Raw genomic sequence first — 20,040 nt, 5'->3', positions numbered from 1 at the left:
CGATTTCCTGTTGAGTTTAGGGCATCGCTCCAAGAGACTTTTCTGTGCGTCTGGATATGTTAGTTGTACCACAAAAATTTCGTACATGTCGGTCAAACATGCGGCGGGGGCTGCTTCGTTAAAGGTCACTTCCTGTTGCCACTAGGTGGCGCTATGACTGTGGGTGAATGTCGGCATGTAGATTTGTTCAGGACGGGACTCTTGTCAAATATGTAAAATTTTGTGCAGATCTGGGCATTTACAGCCAAGTTACAACAACTTCCTGTTTCATGGCGAATCATCGACGCCACGGACACGCCCATGGACGAAAACGCACAGATAGCACAACTTTACATCGTCAATGCCTTTAGAAGGCACAGCAGAAATGTGATGTCAATCCGACTAAAGCCCTAGGAGGAGTTAGTTAAAGTACGTAATGAGTAAATCATCCAAAAATGGCGGTAAAATTAGAAATGGCTGACTTCCTGTTGAGTTTAGGGCATCGCTCCAAGAGACTTTTCTGTGCGTCTGGACATGGTAGATGTACCACAGAAATTTCGTACATGTCGGTCAAACATGCGACGGGGGCTGCTTCGTTAAACGTCACTTCCTCTTGCCACTAGGTGGTGCTATGAATGTGGGTGAATGTCGGCATGTAGATTTGTTCAGGGCGCGACTCTTGTCAAATGTGTAAAATTTCATGTAGATCTGGGCATTTACAGCCAAGTTACTACAACTTCCTGTTTCATTGCGAATCATCGACGCCACGGACACGCCCATCGACGAAAACGCGCAGATAGCACAACTTTACATCGTCAATGCCTTTAGAAGGTACAGCAGAAATTTTAAGTTGATCCGACTAAATCCCTAGGAGGAGTTCGTTAAAGTACAGAGTGTGTAAATCGTCCCAAATCGGTCGCCAAATTCAAAATGGCGGACTTCCTGTCGAGTTTAGGGTATGGGTTCTTGAGGCTTTTTTGTGCGTCTGGTCATGGTAGATGTACCACAGAAATTTCGTACATGTCGGTCAACCAAGCGGCAGGGGCTGCTTCGTTAAAGGCGACTTCCTGTTGCCAGCAGGTGGCGCTGTGGGTGAATGTCGGCATGTAGATTTGTTCAGGGCGGGACTCTTGTCAACTGTGTAAAATTTCGTGCAGATCTGGGCATTTACAGCCAAGTTACTACAACTTCCTGTTTCATGGCGAATCTTCGACGCCACGGACACGCCTATCGACGAAAACGCGCAGATAGCACAACTTTACATCGTCAATGCCTTTAGAAGGCACAGCAGAAATTTTAAGTCGATCCGACTAAATCCCTAGGAGGAGTTCGTTAAAGTACGGAGTCTGTAAATCGTCCAAAAATGGCCGCCAAATTCAAAATGGCGGACCTCCTGTCGAGTTTAGGGTATGGGTTCTTGAGGCTTTTTTGTGCATCTTGATATGATACACGTCCCCACCAAATTTCGTGCATGTAGGTTGAACGTGGACGAGGGGCTAATTTTTTCCAATTTTCTAGGTGGCGCTAGCGTGCCATTTTGCCCCGCCCATCCGCGAAACCCACAAAATACGAAATTTTTCACCAGTCCTGACATGCGTGCCAAATTTGGTGAGTTTTTGAGCATGTTGCGGCCCCGAAAATGGCACTTACTTTGCAGAAAAAAGAAAAAAAAAAAAAAAGAAAAAAAAATAATCCTAACAGTTTCAATAGGGTCCTCGCACTGTTAGTGCTCGGGCCCTAAATAATCCTAACAGTTTCAATAGGGTCCTCGCACTGTTAGTGCTCGGGCCCTAATAACCCTAACAGTTTCAATAGGGTCCTCGCACTGTTAGTGCTCGGGCCCTAAAAATATATATATAGCTGCGAGCAGCGATTGCGGGCCCAAGCCGGTGGCACCGCAACCCCGGTGCCTTTAGTTACCTAAAGGCACCGGGGTGGCGGCACCGCCGCCTTTGGCCCTTCATAGCTGCTCGCTATATTTATAAATATATATATATATATATATATATATACTGTATATATAGCCGGTGGCACCGCCACCCTGGTGCCTTTAGGGTTATTGTGCACAAACGTAACACTGCTTTGACTGTCGAAAAGAAGTGTGCCGTAGAGCTTGCAACAGTGTGGGCTCTGCAAAAGTGCGCATCGAGGGCACATATCAACCAAAATGTATGCGTGAGCAACCTTCTGAAACCTAAAATGAAAAAAGAGACACCCTACAGACAGTCATGGATTTAACGGACGCATTACATAAGTACACAACACTGAAAATTCATATGAAGTGTGCCATTTGGGACAGGGCCTATGATCGAGAACACAGTTCAATGTTCCCTCTATTTTTATTAGGGCCCGAGCACTAACAGTGCGAGGACCCTATTGAAACTGTTAGGATTATTTTTTTTAGGGCCCGAGCACTAACAGTGCGAGGACCCTATTGAAACTGTTAGGGTTATTTTTTTTTTTTTTTTTTTTTTTCTGCAAAGTAAGTGCCATTTTCGGGGCCGCAACATGCTCAAAAACTCACCAAATTTGGCACGCATGTCAGGACTGGTGAAAAATTTAGTATTTTGTGGGTTTCGCGGATGGGCGGGGCAAAATGGCTCGCTAGCGCCACCTAGAAAATTGGAAAAAATTAGCCCCTCGTCCACGTTCAACCTACATGCACGAAATTTGGTGGGGACGTGTATCATATCAAGACGCACAAAAAAGCCTCAAGAACCCATACCCTAAACTCGACAGGAAGTCCGCCATTTTGAATTTGGCGGCCATTTTTGGACGATTTACAGACTCCGTACTTTAACGAACTCCTCCTAGGGATTTAGTCGGATCGACTTCAAATTTCTGCTGTGCCTTCTAAAGGCATTGACGATGTAAAGTTGTGCTATCTGCGCGTTTTCGTCGATGGGCGTGTCCGTGGCGTCGAAGATTCGCCATGAAACAGGAAGTTGTAGTAACTTGGCTGTAAATGCCCAGATCTGCACAAAATTTTACACATTTGACAAGAGTCCCGCCCTGAACAAATCTACAATGCCGACATTCACCCACAGTCATAGCGCCACCTGCTGGTAACAGGAAGTGTCCTTTAACGAAGCAGCCCCCGCCGCTTGTTTGACCGACATGTACGAAATTTTTGTGGTACTTCTACCATGACCAGACGCACAAAAAAGCCTCAAGAACCCATACCCTAAACTCGACAGGAAGTCCGCCATTTTGAATTCGGCGACCGATTTGGGACGATTTACACACTCCGTACTTTAACGAACTCCTCCTAGGGATTTAGTCGGATCAACTTAAAATTTCTGCTGTACCTTCTAAAGGCATTGACGATGTAAAGTTGTGCTATCTGCGCGTTTTCGTCGATGGGCGTGTCCGTGGCGTCGATGATTCGCAATGAAACAGGAAGTTGTAGTAACTTGGCTGTAAATGCCCAGATCTGCACGAAATTTTACACATTTGACAAGAGTCCCGCCCTGAACAAATCTACATGCCGACATTCACCCACATTCATAGCGCCACCTAGTGGCAAGAGGAAGCGACATTTAACGAAGCAGCCCCCGTCGCATGTTTGACCGACATGTACGAAATTTCTGTGGTACATCTACCATGTCCAGACGCACAGAAAAGTCTCTTGGAGCGATGCCCTAAACTCAACAGGAAGTCAGCCATTTCTAATTTTACCGCCATTTTTGGATGATTTACTCATTACGTACTTTAACTAACTCCTCCTAGGGCTTTAGTCGGATCGCCTTCAAATTTCTGCTGTGCCTTCTAAAGGCATTGACGATGAAAAGTTGTGCTATCTGCGCGTTTTCGTCGATGGAACAGGAACAGTCCGTGGCGTCGATGATTCGCCATGAAACAGGAAGTTGTAGTAACTTGGCTGTAAATGCCCAGATCTGCACGAAATTTAACACATTTGACAAGAGTCCCGCCCTGATCAAATCTACATGCCGACATTCACCCACAGTCATAGCGCCACCTGCTGGCAACAGGAAGTGACCTTTAAACGAAGCAGTCCCCGCCGCTTGTTTGACCGACATGTACGAAATTTCTGTGATACATCTACCATGACCAGACGTACAAAAAAGCCTCAAGAATCCATACCGTAAACTCGACAGGAAGTCCGCCATTTTTAATTTGGAGCCCATTTTGGGACGATTTACACACTCCGTACTTTAACGAACTCCTCCTAGGGATTTAGTCGGATCGACTTCAAATGTCTGCTGTGGCTTCTAAAGGCATTGATGATGTAAAGTTGTGCTCTCTGCGCGTTTTCGTCGATGGGCGTGTCCGTGGCGTCGATGATTCGCCATGAAACAGGAAGTTGTAGTAACTTGGCTGTAAATGCCCAGATCTACACGAAATTTTACACATTTGACAAGAGTCCCGCCCTGAACAAATCTACATGCCGACATTCACCCACATTCATAGCGCCACCTAGTGGCAAGAGGAAGTGACATTTAACGAAGCAGCCCCCGTCGCATGTTTGACCGACATGTACGAAATTTCTGTGGTACATCTACCATGTCCAGACGCACAGAAAAGTCTCTTGGAGCGATGCCCTAAACTCAACAGGAAGTCAGCCATTTCTAATTTTACCGCCATTTTTGGATGATTTACTCATTACGTACTTTAACTAACTCCTCCTAGGGCTTTAGTCGGATCGACATCACATTTCTGCTGTACCTTCTAAAGGCATTGACGATGAAAAGTTGTGCTATCTGCGCGTTTTCGTCGATGGACGTGTCCGTGGCGTCGATGATTCGCCATGAAACAGGAAGTTGTAGTAACTTGGCTGTAAATGCCCAGATCTGCACGAAATTTAACACATTTGACAAGAGTCCCGCCCTGATCAAATCTACATGCCGACATTCACCCACAGTCATAGCGCCACCTGCTGGCAACAGGAAGTGACCTTTAAACGAAGCAGTCCCCGCCGCTTGTTTGACCGACATGTACGAAATTTCTGTGGTACATCTACCATGACCAGACGTACAAAAAAGCCTCAAGAATCCATACCGTAAACTCGACAGGAAGTCCGCCATTTTTAATTTGGAGCCCATTTTGGGACGATTTACACACTCCGTACTTTAACGAACTCCTCCTAGGGATTTAGTCGGATCGACTTCAAATGTCTGCTGTGCCTTCTAAAGGCATTGATGATGTAAAGTTGTGCTCTCTGCGCGTTTTCATCAATGGGCGTGTCCGTGGCGTCGATGATTCGCCATGAAACAGGAAGTTGTAGTAACTTGGCTGTAAATGCCCAGATCTGAATGAAATTTGACACATTTGACAAGAGTCCCGCCCTAAACAAATCTACATGATCACATTCACCCTAAGTCATAGCGCCACCTGCTGGCAACAGAAAGTGACCTTTAACGAAGCAGCGAACCAAATTCACAGCCGCACCGGCTGAGCCGCAGAATATGCAACGCGGCCGCCTCACACCCCAACGCGCTACAGGTGCGAGGGCCCGCCCATCGCTGCTTGCAGCTTTAATTTTTTCTTTTTTCTGCAAAGTAAGCGCCATTTTCGGGGCCGCAACATGCTCAAAAACTCACCAAATTTGGCACGCATGTCAGGACTGGTGAAAAATTTCGTATTTTGTGGGATTCGCGGATGGGCGTGGCAAAATGGCACGCTAGCGCCACCTAGAAAATTGGAAAAAATTAGCCCCTCGTCCACGTTCAACGTACATGCACGAAATTCGGTGGGGACGTGTATCATATCAAGACGCACAAAAAAGCCTCAAGAACCCATACCATAAACTCGACAGGAAGTCCGCCATTTTGAATTTGGCGGCCATTTTTGGACAATTTACACACTCCGTACTTTAACGAACTCCTCCTAGGGATTTAGTAGGATCAACTTCAAATTTCTGCTGTACCTTCTAAAGGCATTGACGATGTAAAGTTGAGCTATCTGCGTGTTTTTGTCGATGGGCGTGTCCGTGGCGTCGAAGATTCGCCATGAAACAGGAAGTTGTAGTAACTTGGCTGTAAATGCCCAGATCTGCACGAAATTTTACACATTTGACAAGAGTCCCGCCCTGAACAAATCTACATGCCGACATTCACCCACAGTCATAGCGCCACCTGCTGGCAACAGGAAGTTACCTTTAACGAAGCAGCCCCCGCCGCTTGTTTGACCGACATGTACGAAATTTCTGTGGTACTTCTACCATGACCAGACGCACAAAAAAGCCTCAAGAACCCATACCCTAAACTCGACAGGAAGTCCGCCATTTTGAATTTGGCGACCGATTTGGGACCATTTACACACTCCGTACTTTAACGAACTCCTCCTAGGGATTTAGTCGGATCAACTTAAAATTTCTGCTGTACCTTCTAAAGGCATTGACGATGTAAAGTTGTGCTATCTGCGCGTTTTCGTCGATGGGCGTGTCCGTGGCGTCGATGATTCGCAATGAAACAGGAAGTTGTAGTAACTTGGCTGTAAATGCCCAGATCTACACGAAATTTTACACATTTGACAAGAGTCCCGTCCTGAACAAATCTACATGCCGACATTCACCCACATTCATAGCGCCACCTAGTGGCAAAAGGAAGTGACTTTTAACGAAGCAGCCCCCTGTCGCATGTTTGACCGACATGTACGAAATTTCTGTGGTACATCTACCATGTCCAGACGCACAGAAAAGTCTCTTGGAGCGATGCCCTAAACTCAACAGGAAGTTGGCCATTTCTAATTTTACCGCCCTTTTTGGATGCTTTACTCATTACGTACTTTAACTAACTCCTCCTAGGGATTTAGTCGGATCCACTTCAAATTTCTGCTGTGCCTTCTAAAGGCATTGACGATGTAAAGTTGTGCTATCTGCGCGTTTTCGTCGATGGGCGTGTCCGTGGCGTCGATGTTTCGCCATGAAACAGGAAGTTGTAGTAACTTGGCTATAAATGCCCAGATTTGCAGGAAATTTTACACATTTGACAAGAGTCTCGCCCTGAACAAATCTAAATGCCGACATTCACCCACAGTCATAGCGCCACCTGCTGGCAACAGGAAGTGACCTTTAATGAAGTAGCCCCCGCCGCTTGTTTGACCGACATGTATGAAATTTCTGTGGTACATCTACCATGTCCAGACGCACAGAAAAGTCTCCTGGAGCGATGCCTTAAACTCAACAGGAAGTCGGCCATTTCTAATTTTACCGCCATTTTTGGATGATTTACTCATTACGTACATTAACTAACTCCTCCTAGGGCTTTAGTCGGATCGACATCACATTTCTGCTGTGCCTTCTAAAGGCATTGACGATGTAAAGTTGTGCTATCTGTGTGTTTTCGTCCATGGGCGTGTCCGTGGCGTCGATGATTCGCCATGAAACAGGAAGTTGTTGTAACTTGGCTGTAAATGCCCAGATCTGCACGAAATTTTACATATTTGACAAGAGTCCCGTCCTGAACAAATCTACATGCCGACATTCACCCACAGTCATAGCGCCACCTAGTGGCAACAGTAAGTCACTTTTAATGAGGCGTAGCAAATTCACAGCCGCACCGGCTGAGCTCCAGAATATGCAACGCGGCCGCCTCACAACCCGACGCGCTACAGGTGCGAGGGCCCGCCCATCGCTGCTTGCAGCTTTAATTTTTACTATTTTTTCACCACCTGATCAAAAATATTCTTTATACCTGACCTGTACATCATATTTAGAAACAATGGTTTCAACATTCATTTGTAACTTTTAACTTGAATGTGCCATTTATATTTTATTTGACCCTTAATTTAACGTATTGGTATTAAATCATATTTGTGAAAAACAAGCACATTTTAGGTTATCTGATATTTTTTTCCAGTGCTGTTAACTGTACAGTCTTTACCAATAAATACTATGAAAAATAAATTTACAAAATCTTTTGCAGGACACTTCAATTCTTTACAATAAAAGAATATAGTAAGAAAGAAAAGTAAGCTGTTACACTGAGATGGTTTGGGAAAACCATAAAGTATTTACAGTCAATGAATTGTGTACAGGAAGCATTAAACCATCGAAGTTAAATGATTGTTTGTTGATTATGAATTTCCAATATTTTCTTTAGCAAGGGGTTTCAAACTTTTTAATGGCAATGAGCCCTAAACAATACCCTTGTGAGGTTCTTTATTTAGCCTTAAAATATAACAAAATAGGCCTAATATAACCTAAACAATACCTTTGTTAGATTCTTTATTTAGGCTCATAATATAATACAAAAGAGGCCTAATATAATATAAAAAAACCAATTGAAGTATTTGAAGTGATATAATATATCAGTTTAAATACTTCAATTTGTGGACATATTATATTAATATAATTTGAAAACAAACTGAGCATTTAAATAAATCTAATTGCCAAATATTTTCAAGAAAAGTGAATATTCGAACTCTTTAATAGTAATCATACCTAAAACTCCCCCCCCCCACACACACAAAAACATCGATTTAAACTAATGATGTATTTTGACTTCACGCGGGTGGGTGTGTAATTGTTACTGTTCTGTGTCCATCAACCATTATTTCCACCACTTTAATCAGTTTTCACTCTATAGCGGTTGACCAGAGCACTGAAATTATTTCTCAATTAAACTACAATCAAATGGATTTCCACACATTTCGCGTCAGTCCTCTGCGTGGTATTTTCTTATTTTCTGCGCGGCAGCGGCTTCAGAAGTGCACGAGCTCAGAGGGAACTTTAACACACGCACACAAACACACACTTCGACGCGCGCGCCTCTCTCTCTCTCAAGCTGGAGTGTGTGTATGTGCGCACGAGAGAGAGAGGCGCGCACGTCGAAGTGTGTGTTGAAGTTCCCTCTGAGCGCGCGCACTTCTGAAGCCGCTGCCTCGCAGAAAGTGTGTGTATGTGTGTGTGTGTGTGTGTGTGTGAGAGAGAGAGAGAGAGAAGGGGGAGGGAGGTGTGATTGAACTGAGTGTGTGTGTGTGTGTGAACAGTGGAAACATAATCCGTTATTTGTTCATACAGGACAACAGACTGCAAACTAGGGCTGTGCCATATCATACCGTCCACGATAATACCGGTATAAAATTTGACATGATAAAAAATTGTCATATCGCGATATTGATGATATGATGACGTGTGGCGTATTTACGTTACTTAGCGTGTGCACAACAACACAGCAGCATGTCAGCCTCTGGATCAGATCAAGATTTAGTTCCTAAAAAGGGCGCTACTTCAATAGTATGGAAGTTGTTTGAGTACAAGAGGTCAGATCTCAAACAACACAATTTTTTTTTTTTTTTGTCAAATATGCATGAAAACTCGTTTCACCACTTCCCTACTAGCGTACATTTTGCATTCGCCTAATCTTCCTTCAGAGTTTCCGCAGTTCGGGTACAACAGTCAACACGATTAAACGCTTTCTAAGATGATTCAATGTTACTATTATTATATTTGTAAAAAAAAAAAGGTCTATGGTTTCGCATAACACAACTTTATCTTGCTGGACTTTATTGTAACGTTAACTAAATCATCATGTTACTTTCTACCGGCCGGGTGTCTGTTAGAGCAAAACACTAGAGTCAGAGCACTATTGTTCATCACGCCCACAGTAACTGAAATGTAAAACTGTTAAAAGAAATGACTCAATAAACGATTGCATAGCTAGATGCTGTATATTATACACGACGCTACGCATCAATATTTATTTCCTTTGTGCTTTGAACTGTTCAGTGCGGAGTATTCGACGCGCTGCGCGTGCGCGCTGTGACTCCGTGTTGCTTCAAGCGCATCATTCAGCACTCGGGATGCGCATAAGCGCTGTGCGATATATTGGAGCCTTTCATATCATAATACTTTTGCGCAATGAAAGATTATTAATAGCCTTTATTCTGTCCTATCGATCATATGTTGCTGCCTCATTAAACAGCTGTGCTATACATTTTAAACATGCCTCAATTTTATAGTAGACTAGGCTATATAATAATTAATCCTTTTGATTTGTTACCTTGTTTTTTTTTTCATGAATGTACAATACAAAGTGTAAAGTTTTACCAGATTTAGTGTTACAATTGTCTCTTATTTATTCCCCACTAAATGTTTTTTCCCTAAATGTTCCGATTTTATACAATTATTGTATAAATTAGGTATTGTATACCTCATTTGATGCTAATCCAAAAACTAAGCAAGGCAACTGTTACATTTTGAAGGTTTGTTTGGATTGCCGCTGTTTGTTTAAATTTTTTGTACTTCAAAGTTTAAGTAAATTTTATTAGGAGACAATATTGTGCAGGCTTCTGAAGTTATTGTTAATATTGTTAATGTATTACTGTAGTTATTGTTAAAATAAAATGATAAGGAGTTATGTTATACTTTTTTTTGCACTAATGCTGCTGCCAGCCAGCTGCAATCACCAATAAAACATTGTTTCATATATATTTTTTCTATATCGTGATAAATATCATTATCGCAAATATTCTTGAAATATCGTGATATAATTTTTAGGCTATATCGCCCACCCCTACTGCAAACTATATAACTATATTTATAAACTATATTTGTGTACACTCCAAGGTTATTATAGTTTTGCATTTTTCATTAGTTTTTATTTTTATTTCGTTTTGAACTTTGGTTTTCAAATTCAGTTTAGTTTTAATTAGTTTTTAAAGTTGGTTTGCTAGTTTAGTTTAGTTTTTATTTTTTGAAAATGCTTAGTTTTAGTTTAGTTTTTATTAGTTTTAGTGTTAGTTTTAGTTTTTTTTGTATTTAGGGTTATTTGTCAGGGGCAAGATTCAAATAGGTCAAAAAAAGAATTGTGTAATAATAAATCAACAAAAACATCATTCAATTTTAGAAATATCTATTCAACAAAAAAACAGTACATAAAAGTACATTTGGGCACAAATATATAAACACTATATATATATATATATATATATATACAGTATATATATATATATATATATATATATATATATATGTATGTATACGTATGTGTATATATATATATATATATATATATGTATGTGTATATATATATATATATATATATATATATATATGTGTATGTATATATATATATATATATATATATATATATATATATGTATGTATGTATATATATATATATATATATGTATATATATATGTATGTATATATATATATATATATATATATGTATGTATATATGTATGTATGTATGTATGTATGTATGTGTATATATATATATATATATATATATATATATATGTATGTATGTATGTATGTATATATATATATGATCTGCATGAGTTTATTTAGAGTCCTTGTTTAAAATGTACATATTTATTGTTTACAGAAGATAGTCTTCTGCTTCAACAAAGGCTTGAGACCTTTACGTACAGGTTCTCCTCATTTTGGATGGATCTCGGACCTGTCCTGCTGACCCCACTTTTCCCAATTTACTTGTTTTCATTTTCTGCCTTATTTATAATGTTGACAATGTCATCCCATGTGGTCTATAGACCTGGATGCTAAACAGTCTTATAGTTTGTCTTTCAAAAATGCACATTTTGTATTTCAGACTATTGTCCTCATGAACATATACCGTAACCCTCAAAACTCTGCCCAGTCTGCTGATGGTTTACACTGTAAGTTGTCCCCCCACTCGCTTGCAGGAGTCTGCGGCATTGATCATTTCTTTACCACTTGCACATTTCAAACGCATCCTTTACAGTGTTAAATTATGTAATCCCTTTTCAGAAACTAGTTTTTGAAAATACGCTTTTCACAAATACTTTTAAAATCCTTTAGTTGTTGTTCCATGGCCATATGTTTAGAGGTATAATGAAGGTGTATTTATTCCAGGATTTAGATTTTGCAGACACTTTATCCCTTAAGTATGTGTCACACTTAAAAGCATTTGTTTGGGAATTGTATGAGTAATGTATAACAGTGAGACCTATGTGATGTAAAGTCATTAAAAATGAGATGTAAAGTTGTTTATCAAGGGAACAAGGCCTGGCTTTGACCTGCATTATTATTATTATCATTTAATAAATACTAAGGCTTAATGTGCCTGACATTGTTTCCTCTCTGAATTCTCAGTTCAAAATGTTTAACAAATAATAAGTATGTGCCATAGTAAATTTAATATCAAGTCGGATGAACAACAGAATCATATATCCAGTTGTATGGTGGGCCAGCTCATCTATAATTTTATTACTTATTTGCATAAAATGGCGGCTATATATCAAAATATCTTGCTCTAAGATTGATACAATTGATACAATTTTCTGTGTTCTAATTGTATTATAACATTTTTTTGCTAGGTGCTGTTAGTGATGTGGAAATGCAGGAGCATTATGACGAGTTTTTCGAGGTGAGTTTTCATCATGGATGAGCTTTTTGGCTTCATTAGACTGGTGGACTGGATTTAAAAATGACTTGATGTTCTGAGGGTGAAAAATACCACTCATGAGTAAACTACACATTTTCTATTAATGTGCACATCTAACATCTACTTAATGTGATGTCCCAAGGCTAATATTTACACTTAAAGGATTAGTTCACTTTTGAAAAGACTTTTGCTGATAATTTACTCACCCCCATGTCATCCAAGATGTCCATGTCTTTCTTTCCTCAGTCGAAAAGAAATTAAGGTTTTTGATGAAAACATTCCAGGATTTTTCTCCATATAATGGACTTACATGGGAACCAGACGGTCCAAGGTCGAAAAGAGAGTTAATAACAGTTTCAGATGCAGCTTCAAATGTCTTTAAACGACACCAGACGATGAATAAGGGTCTTATCATGCGAAACAATCGGTTATTTCAAAACTTATTCCAAAAATTTAACTTTTCTAAGGACAAATGCTAGCCTTGCTCTATTCTGTGAGGCGTGTTTGTAACGTCACGTAATAGGTAATTACGTTCAAAAGGTCACGGGCGACGTAGCCGGAAGTATAGAATCAAAATCGTCCGACATCGTTGTTTTACCTTTTAATTCATTTTTTTGTAAACGGCGTTTGAGTTAGTTTGCACGTTCAACCTATGCGTTCAACTTGTAAACACTGACTCTGTACTTCCGGCTACGTCGCCCGTGACCTTTTGAACGTAATTACGTATTACGCGCCTCACAAAATAGAGCAAGGTTAGCATTTGTCCTTAGAAAAGTTACATTTTTGGAATAAGTTTTGAAATAACCGATCGTTTCGCATGATAAGACCCTTATTCATCGTCTGGTGTCGTTTAAAGACATTTGAAGCTGCATCTGAAACTGTTATTAACTCTCTTTTCGACCTTGGACCGTCTGGTTCCCATGTAAGTCCATTATATGGAGAAAAATCCTGGAATGTTTTCATCAAAAACCTTAATTTCTTTTCGACTGAGGAAAGAAAGACATGGACATCTTGGATGACATGGGGGTGAGTACATTTTCAGCAAAAGTTTTTTCAAAAGTGAACTAATCCTTTAAGCCTTGTTCACACTACATGATTTTAAAACGTCGGGCTGAACTGTGCGGTTCACACTACATGACTTGCTCTCTGTGAAATTAGGAGTGTTCAAGTTGTTTAGCTGTTCACACCACACAACACAACGTGATTGATCCGCAACAGGAGGTAACGCACTGCACGATTTGTAAATGCACTACATAGAGATACAACCACGATCGGATGATAAGAGCAAATCATTTGTGACTCTTAATGAGAGCTGTTTCAGTACTATGGTACAGTCTAAATCAGAGATCTCAAACTCGCGGCCCCCGGGCCATTTGCGGCCCGCGGGATGATATTTTGTGGCCCCCTACTTGACATTAAAGTTTAATGTTAGTGCGGCCAGTCGTTGTGTGTTCCATGTTTTTTTTTTTTTTAATTCCTTATGGGCTACCATAGATAGTCTCGTGACAGCTTACGGTGGGTTTGTTGTCAATAGTTGTCATAGACAACCACGAAGTACAAACATATACTGCGCCTGGAAAAAATTAGCGCGTCGTTTCGATTATGAGCGTGCTCGGTGCTTGATGCGCGCCTACATTTGAAACGTACTTCTATCCATCCATCTTCTTCCGCTCATCCGGGGCCGGGTCACGGGGGCAGCAGTCTAAGCAGAGATGGCCAGACTTTCCTCTCCCTAGACACTTCCTCAAGCTCTTCTGGGGGTACATCGAGGTGTTCCCAGGCCAGCCGGGAGACATAAGCCGCTTTCCAACCGGAGGGACTTTTGCAGTTCCTAGAACCTAACGTTCCTACAACCCTTTTTTTCTCGTGTTCCGACCGGACTAAATTGGGGATTTTTTTAGTTCCTCAGACCGTAGTTCCTATAACTCTTTCAGTACCTAGTCTAGAGCAAGGACTTTTTTAGTTCCCTTTCCCTAGGTCTACGTTGATTGGTTCAACTTATAAGCCCACCGTCAACACGGAACTTGTAGCGCGCTGTCTGCCATATACCCTGTGTGTTTTTGCAAAACATTACAACGAGGATTAAGACAAACATAACGCATTCAACCAGCTGATTGCTAATAATAGCTAAACTTACCCGTCGTTTTGTTTGCCTCCTGCGCTCTGCTCTTTTATCTTCTTCCATCATATTACTTAATATCATATTACGCTGGAGCCTTCGTCTTCTGTGTTTCTATGTACAGAACTGAAGCATAATCTTTAAACGCCGCCGTTCGTTCTCCGTTATTAAGGTCCCGGCAAGGCAGAACAGGAACCAGGAACACTTCTAGGAATGCTACGTCTAGTGAACTGCTGACGCTATAAAGACCATCGCCGTGCTTGCGTCCTACCAGTTCCTGTAGCCACTTGGCCAGTGCGAACGCAAGCAGCAAAACCGAGTTTGGGGGAGAGTAGTTCTTAGATCTGCTTAAAAGTGGACAGTTCCTATAACTAAGTTCCTGTAACTACTTGGTCGGAAAGCGGCTATAGTCTCTCCAGCGTGTCCTAGGTCTTCCCCGGGGCCTCCGCCCAGTGGGACGCGCCCAGAACACCTCCCCAGGGAGGCGTCCAGGAGGCATCCGGAACAGATGCCCAAGCCACCTCAGCTGACCCCTCTCGATGTGGAGGAGCAGCGGCTCTGAGCTCCTCCCGAGTGACTGAGCTTCTCACCATATCTCTAAGGGATCGCCCAGCCACCCTGCGGAGAAAGCTCATTTTCTTGACTACCTCGGTGACCTCAGCTAGGGTGATGGACGAGTCCACCTCTGAGCCCTCCTCAATGGAAGACGTGACGGCGGGATTGAGGAGGTCCTTGAAGTATTCCTTCCACCGTCCGACGACATCCCCAGTCGAGGTCAACAGCTGCCCACCCCTACTGTAAACAACATTGGTAGGGGACTGTTTCCCTCTCCTGAGGCGCCGGACAGTTTGCCAGAATCTCTTCGAGGCCAGCCGATAGTCCTTCTCCATGGCCTCACCGAACTCTTCCCAGGCCCGAGTTTTTGCTTCCACGACCACCCGGGCCGCAGTCCGCTTGGCCTGTCGGTACCCGTCAGCTGCCTCCAGTACTTGACGTACTTGAGCGTGCAAAATATCTGAGCTACCACCACCAAATCAGGCCACAGCTACTGTTAGCTCGCGAGCGACGTGTTGGATACCCCTGCTCTAAAACAATGTGAGAATAATTTTGAGCTTGTAATATGTGTTGTGTCTGAACGTGTTCAATGAATGATAGTTCATGAACTCGTTCATATTTTGGGCGAACGTGAACTGAATGTAGCCTACGTATTACTGCCTGATGAACATTACTCGTTCATTCTAGTGTCTGTGAACCGAGGAGCGAGGAGGCGTCGTATAGGGCTGTCACGGTTATGGAATTTCCCTTGCGGTAATGTTGAGTGGCTCAATAGCGCGATATGCGGTATTACTGCCATTTATTTATTTAATTTAGATGTATTTGTTGCTATATAAATAAGTTTACGATGAGGACAAGTAACCGAAACTGAACAGCATCTATAGATATGCGCATTGAAAGGCTTTCACTCAGCGCACACCATAGGCGCGCACATTGTTATGACAACAGATTTTGAGTGAGTCATTAAACCGTTCATTCAACGAACACGTTATAAAAAGTTTATTCATTAAAAGAGTGAGATGTAATGAAACAAGGTGTTAATTATTTTGAACATTGAGTTCCACTTTTCAAGGCTCAGCTGAGCAGCAATGCGTCGCATGGGCAACGCTGAAGCTGATGCTTCACTTATTAGAGAGAGACCAATATGGCATTGATTCAATGCATGGCTTGCTGATTTTATTTCCCCGCGGCTTCCACGTGCTGTGGGATGCTGACCAGCGCTGCTGCTGACGCACATTTATGGGAAATACCCGCAACATGAACGTTAAAATGATGATACGACAAATATTTCGCTTTCCTTTGACACGGCAATCTTTTCACGACTTCAAAGACAGATGCAGGTAATCGCACGCGCTCTGCTGATCTATCTCATTCACTGACTGCTGTGAGGCATCCGTAGGCTACACATAATCAAGAATAACAGTCTTGTTATCATTATGAACTTGTTTAACATTCAATACACATACATGAAGTTCAAAACAAGAAGGGTATAGCCTTATAAAAAAAACGTGAATATCGCGGTTGCTGCGGTTACGTGCAATCATCTGCGGTTGGCATGTCAGAAGCGCGGTACTACTATATTGCGGTTATCGCGACAGCCCAGCGTCGTAAGATCATTTAAAAGGGTTTTATGAGGTCGGTGAGGATGGGAAAATCTTGCATGTCTGTGTAAACTTTGCCCGTCGATAAAATAATTGTTATCTGCACGGTTGTATATGGGCTGTGGCAATAATAATAGCCTAATAATAAAAAAGAAGCTCGCAGCAACATATGGAAAAAAGAACTATGAACTAGTTCATTTTTGATATATGAACTGAACTAGTTCATTTTAACATTTGTGAACTGAACTTTTAACTAGTTAATATAATGAACTGTCCAACTGGTTGATAAGAAAGTTTGCTTTGATATGTGCAAAGTCAGTAATTTGCCTGAGACACTATACATGTGTAGAAAGAATTATTTGCATTTCAAAATCAATAATTGTTTTTCTAAGTATAATAAAAGGAAATGTGCCTTCTAAAAAAAAAACATTCAATATAATATTGTTGTATAAAGAAAATAAAAAGCAAATATGACCATCACAAAGATGTTGTGTATAAGAAAAAGACAAAGAAAGTTTGTAAAATTAACTTCAATTGTCAGAAGGACAGCTCATGAAGAGCCAATCATGTACAGAAAGGAATGTTCAAATTCAGAGGAACAGTTCAGAAGAAACGTTAATAATAAAGATTGAGAAGATTGGATCAGTTGTGCTCCATTTTTGGAACACTTATCTCCAGCGGCCCCCAGTTAAGTTGAGTTTCAAACCCCTGGTCTAAATCCTGAAAATAATCAAATAAATAACGAGTTGACAACAACTGTCACCCAACGATTCTATCTTGTCAACAAACCACGTCTTGCTACGAAAAATAACGCAATAAAACGAACCAGAAATGGCGCGAAACAGCACGTGTGCCAATACCCAGCGAAGAAAAGAAAACAACACGCCAATATGGACGTCAGACAGAAACCAGTGCTGCACACTGTTTGCGCGATGATTTACTCTGAGAAAAAAATGCAAAAAAGAAAAAATAAGATTTACTCGGTGACCTCAACCCATGCCTTGCTATGATTGGCTGTAGCTCATGACATCACTGAGGTTGAGTCGTGCGACAGCTCTGGATATCTAGCATGCTAGATATTTTTCTGGGCTTGGCGACGCGTCTGCAAGGCGTCTGCGAGCGTCTTCGCTGCGTTGTTGGCTCTTTCATACTAACAGATTGGCGAGCGTTCATCGACTGCTAATCCCCCGCGATTTGCACGCAATTTCACCCTGACCTGTCGGCGAACTCAACGATTTGCAAATCGGGCTTAAATCAGGCTTAAAATCCTGTAGTGTGAACTTGGCTTTAGATGAAGCCATTAAAAGCCATGCTGGTTGGGTGATTGAGAAATCCTGGCAACCCAAGGTTTTTAGTTGTGGGGGTCTGAGTGGCACAATTTACAGTAGATATTCCTCAGTTTATTTTTTCATAATCATCTTTTTACATCATTTTAATTTTTTGATGTCAATATTTTTTATGTTGTGCTTATAATACACCATAATACTTACTATTAATAAGAATCAGTTGTTAAATGAAAGTGAGCATTCACCCAAAAATAAACTGTAATCATATTTACTCTCATTCATGTCCTTCCAAATCTGAAAAAAAGACTATTTATTCTGTGGAACAAAAAAAGTAGACAATTTAAAGAATATTAGATATTATTTTCCAAAATATCTTCTTTTGTGTTACAAAGAAGAAAGTAATTAATTTAGGTTTAAACAACATGAGAGAATAAATGATGGCTGAATTTCATATTTGGATGAACTATCCCTTGAAATAGTTACTACATTTTGTAATCCTGATTGTTTATGATTTCAACAGGAAGTCTTTACAGAAATGGAGGAGAAGTACGGAGAGGTCGAGGAGATGAATGTGTGTGATAATCTTGGTGATCATTTGGTTGGAAATGTTTATGTAAAGGTAGACTTGAAATTATTTATTAATGTTTTGTGACATTTGCTTGATTAAAAGACCACTATAGAATATCTAATTTCAGTATTTCAAACAATGGAACTGTAACAGCCTGCGTTCAAATTAGACTAGGAAAGGAAAGGTTTAACCTTTTCTATTGTTTTATTGTCTTAAAAGTTTCGGCGGGAAGAGGATGCTGAGAAGGCTGTATTGGACTTGAATAATCGGTGGTTTAATGGCCAGCCGATACACTCAGAACTTTCCCCAGTTACAGACTTCAGAGAAGCCTGCTGCAGACAATATGAAATGGGGTCAGTGTCTAACAAAACATTTTAATATGTCACATTTTAAGGCACATTGAATATGAATGATTGAATATTTTAAGGTGGGGGGGAGGGTATTTATTAATTGAATAATTTACAAATAAAGCATTTAAGGGAAAATGGAATTTTCCAGTTGGGACAATTTAGTCATAAATATATATATATATATATATATATTAGGGGTGGCACGGTTCACAAAACCCACGGTTCGGTTTGTATCACGGTTTTAGGGTCACGGTTTTCGGTTCTGTACGGTTCTTGTTATTTTTTCTTTTAATCTTTAACACTCCAGAAATGTACTTCAGCATGTGATATATAGCTTAATTATCCACACTTTAGGATACAGTATTAAAAAAATATATATATATTATTCATGCAATCATGCACAAACTGAATTTGACTCTTTGACTTTAAGCACATTTTGGGACTATCTCAGAGGAAAGCTAGGTGAGATTTAGATACAGCAAGAGAGAAGAAATTGACATGCTTTTTGTTTATTTGGCAAAAAAAGGAGAATGTGTATCACTATCTCTACAAGAACTTGTGCATTTTTATCACATTAATCTTATTTACACAAAGAAATTAACTTTCATGTATCAACTGCTAACTTTTGTAGCTCTTACCAAAATTCTATCTTTTAAAAGAAAAAGAGAGGAACTCTTAAAACACTGTCTTTTAAATGTCAATATACATGAAACCTCATTGCCTATAGATAATTAAGCTATAGCAATAGCAATTTAGCAAAGGCCATAAACATAAAGTGAAATTGAAGTTCAACCTCAACACAAAAACAGTATCAACAATGCTTCTATTCCCAAAATGTGAGGGTACTTTTTTCCACTTAAAATTAAAGTGCAGGGTTTGGAAACGTATGACCGAAGCTCTTATCTATACATAAAGTGCCACTGTAGTTAAATTAAAATATCATAACATGAAATCCAAAATGTTCCCACACACCGGACTTATACCATAGACTTATACGACGCTGGCGCATCCTCCAACTCCCTCATCTCTCCCACTTGCCATTTCTCCGCGTGCCGTGACCTGCAGCGCTCCATACTCCACTTTTACTGGCTTGTTTATTAACTTGAACCGGCGCTGCACAGAGCGATCGGTAATGACATCAAATACCACGAAAGTGATGAATGCATACGGAGCCGACTCGCGCTAGATTGATGTTATTCACCGATTGCTCTGTGCAGCGCCGGTCCAAGTCGAACAAGTTTATGTC

At 40.8% G+C, this 20,040-nt stretch overlaps 1 protein-coding gene across 4 annotated transcripts in view; it reads left to right on the top strand.

Moving 5' to 3' along the window:
• LOC120488657 (splicing factor U2AF 35 kDa subunit) overlaps positions 1-20,040 on the top strand; it is a 73,496-nt gene that overhangs the window by 45,506 nt on the left and 7,950 nt on the right. For 3 of the 4 annotated variants that reach the window (XM_089132263.1, XM_089132265.1, XM_089132266.1), the window contains exons 3-6: positions 11,500-11,566; positions 12,248-12,297; positions 18,397-18,495; positions 18,664-18,797. In XM_089132263.1, coding sequence (XP_088988389.1) covers positions 11,500-11,566; positions 12,248-12,297; positions 18,397-18,495; positions 18,664-18,797 — 350 coding nt within the window. The remainder of the gene's footprint in view (positions 1-11,499; positions 11,567-12,247; positions 12,298-18,396; positions 18,496-18,663; positions 18,798-20,040) is intronic. The other variant, XM_089132264.1, reaches the window with a different exon arrangement.

Source organism: Pimephales promelas, chromosome 6 (assembly GCF_988280905.1).
Source record: "Pimephales promelas chromosome 6, fPimPro1.hap1.1, whole genome shotgun sequence".
NCBI classification, from domain to species: Eukaryota; Metazoa; Chordata; class Actinopteri; order Cypriniformes; family Leuciscidae; genus Pimephales; species Pimephales promelas.
This window is presented reverse-complemented; position numbering and strand designations above follow the sequence as displayed.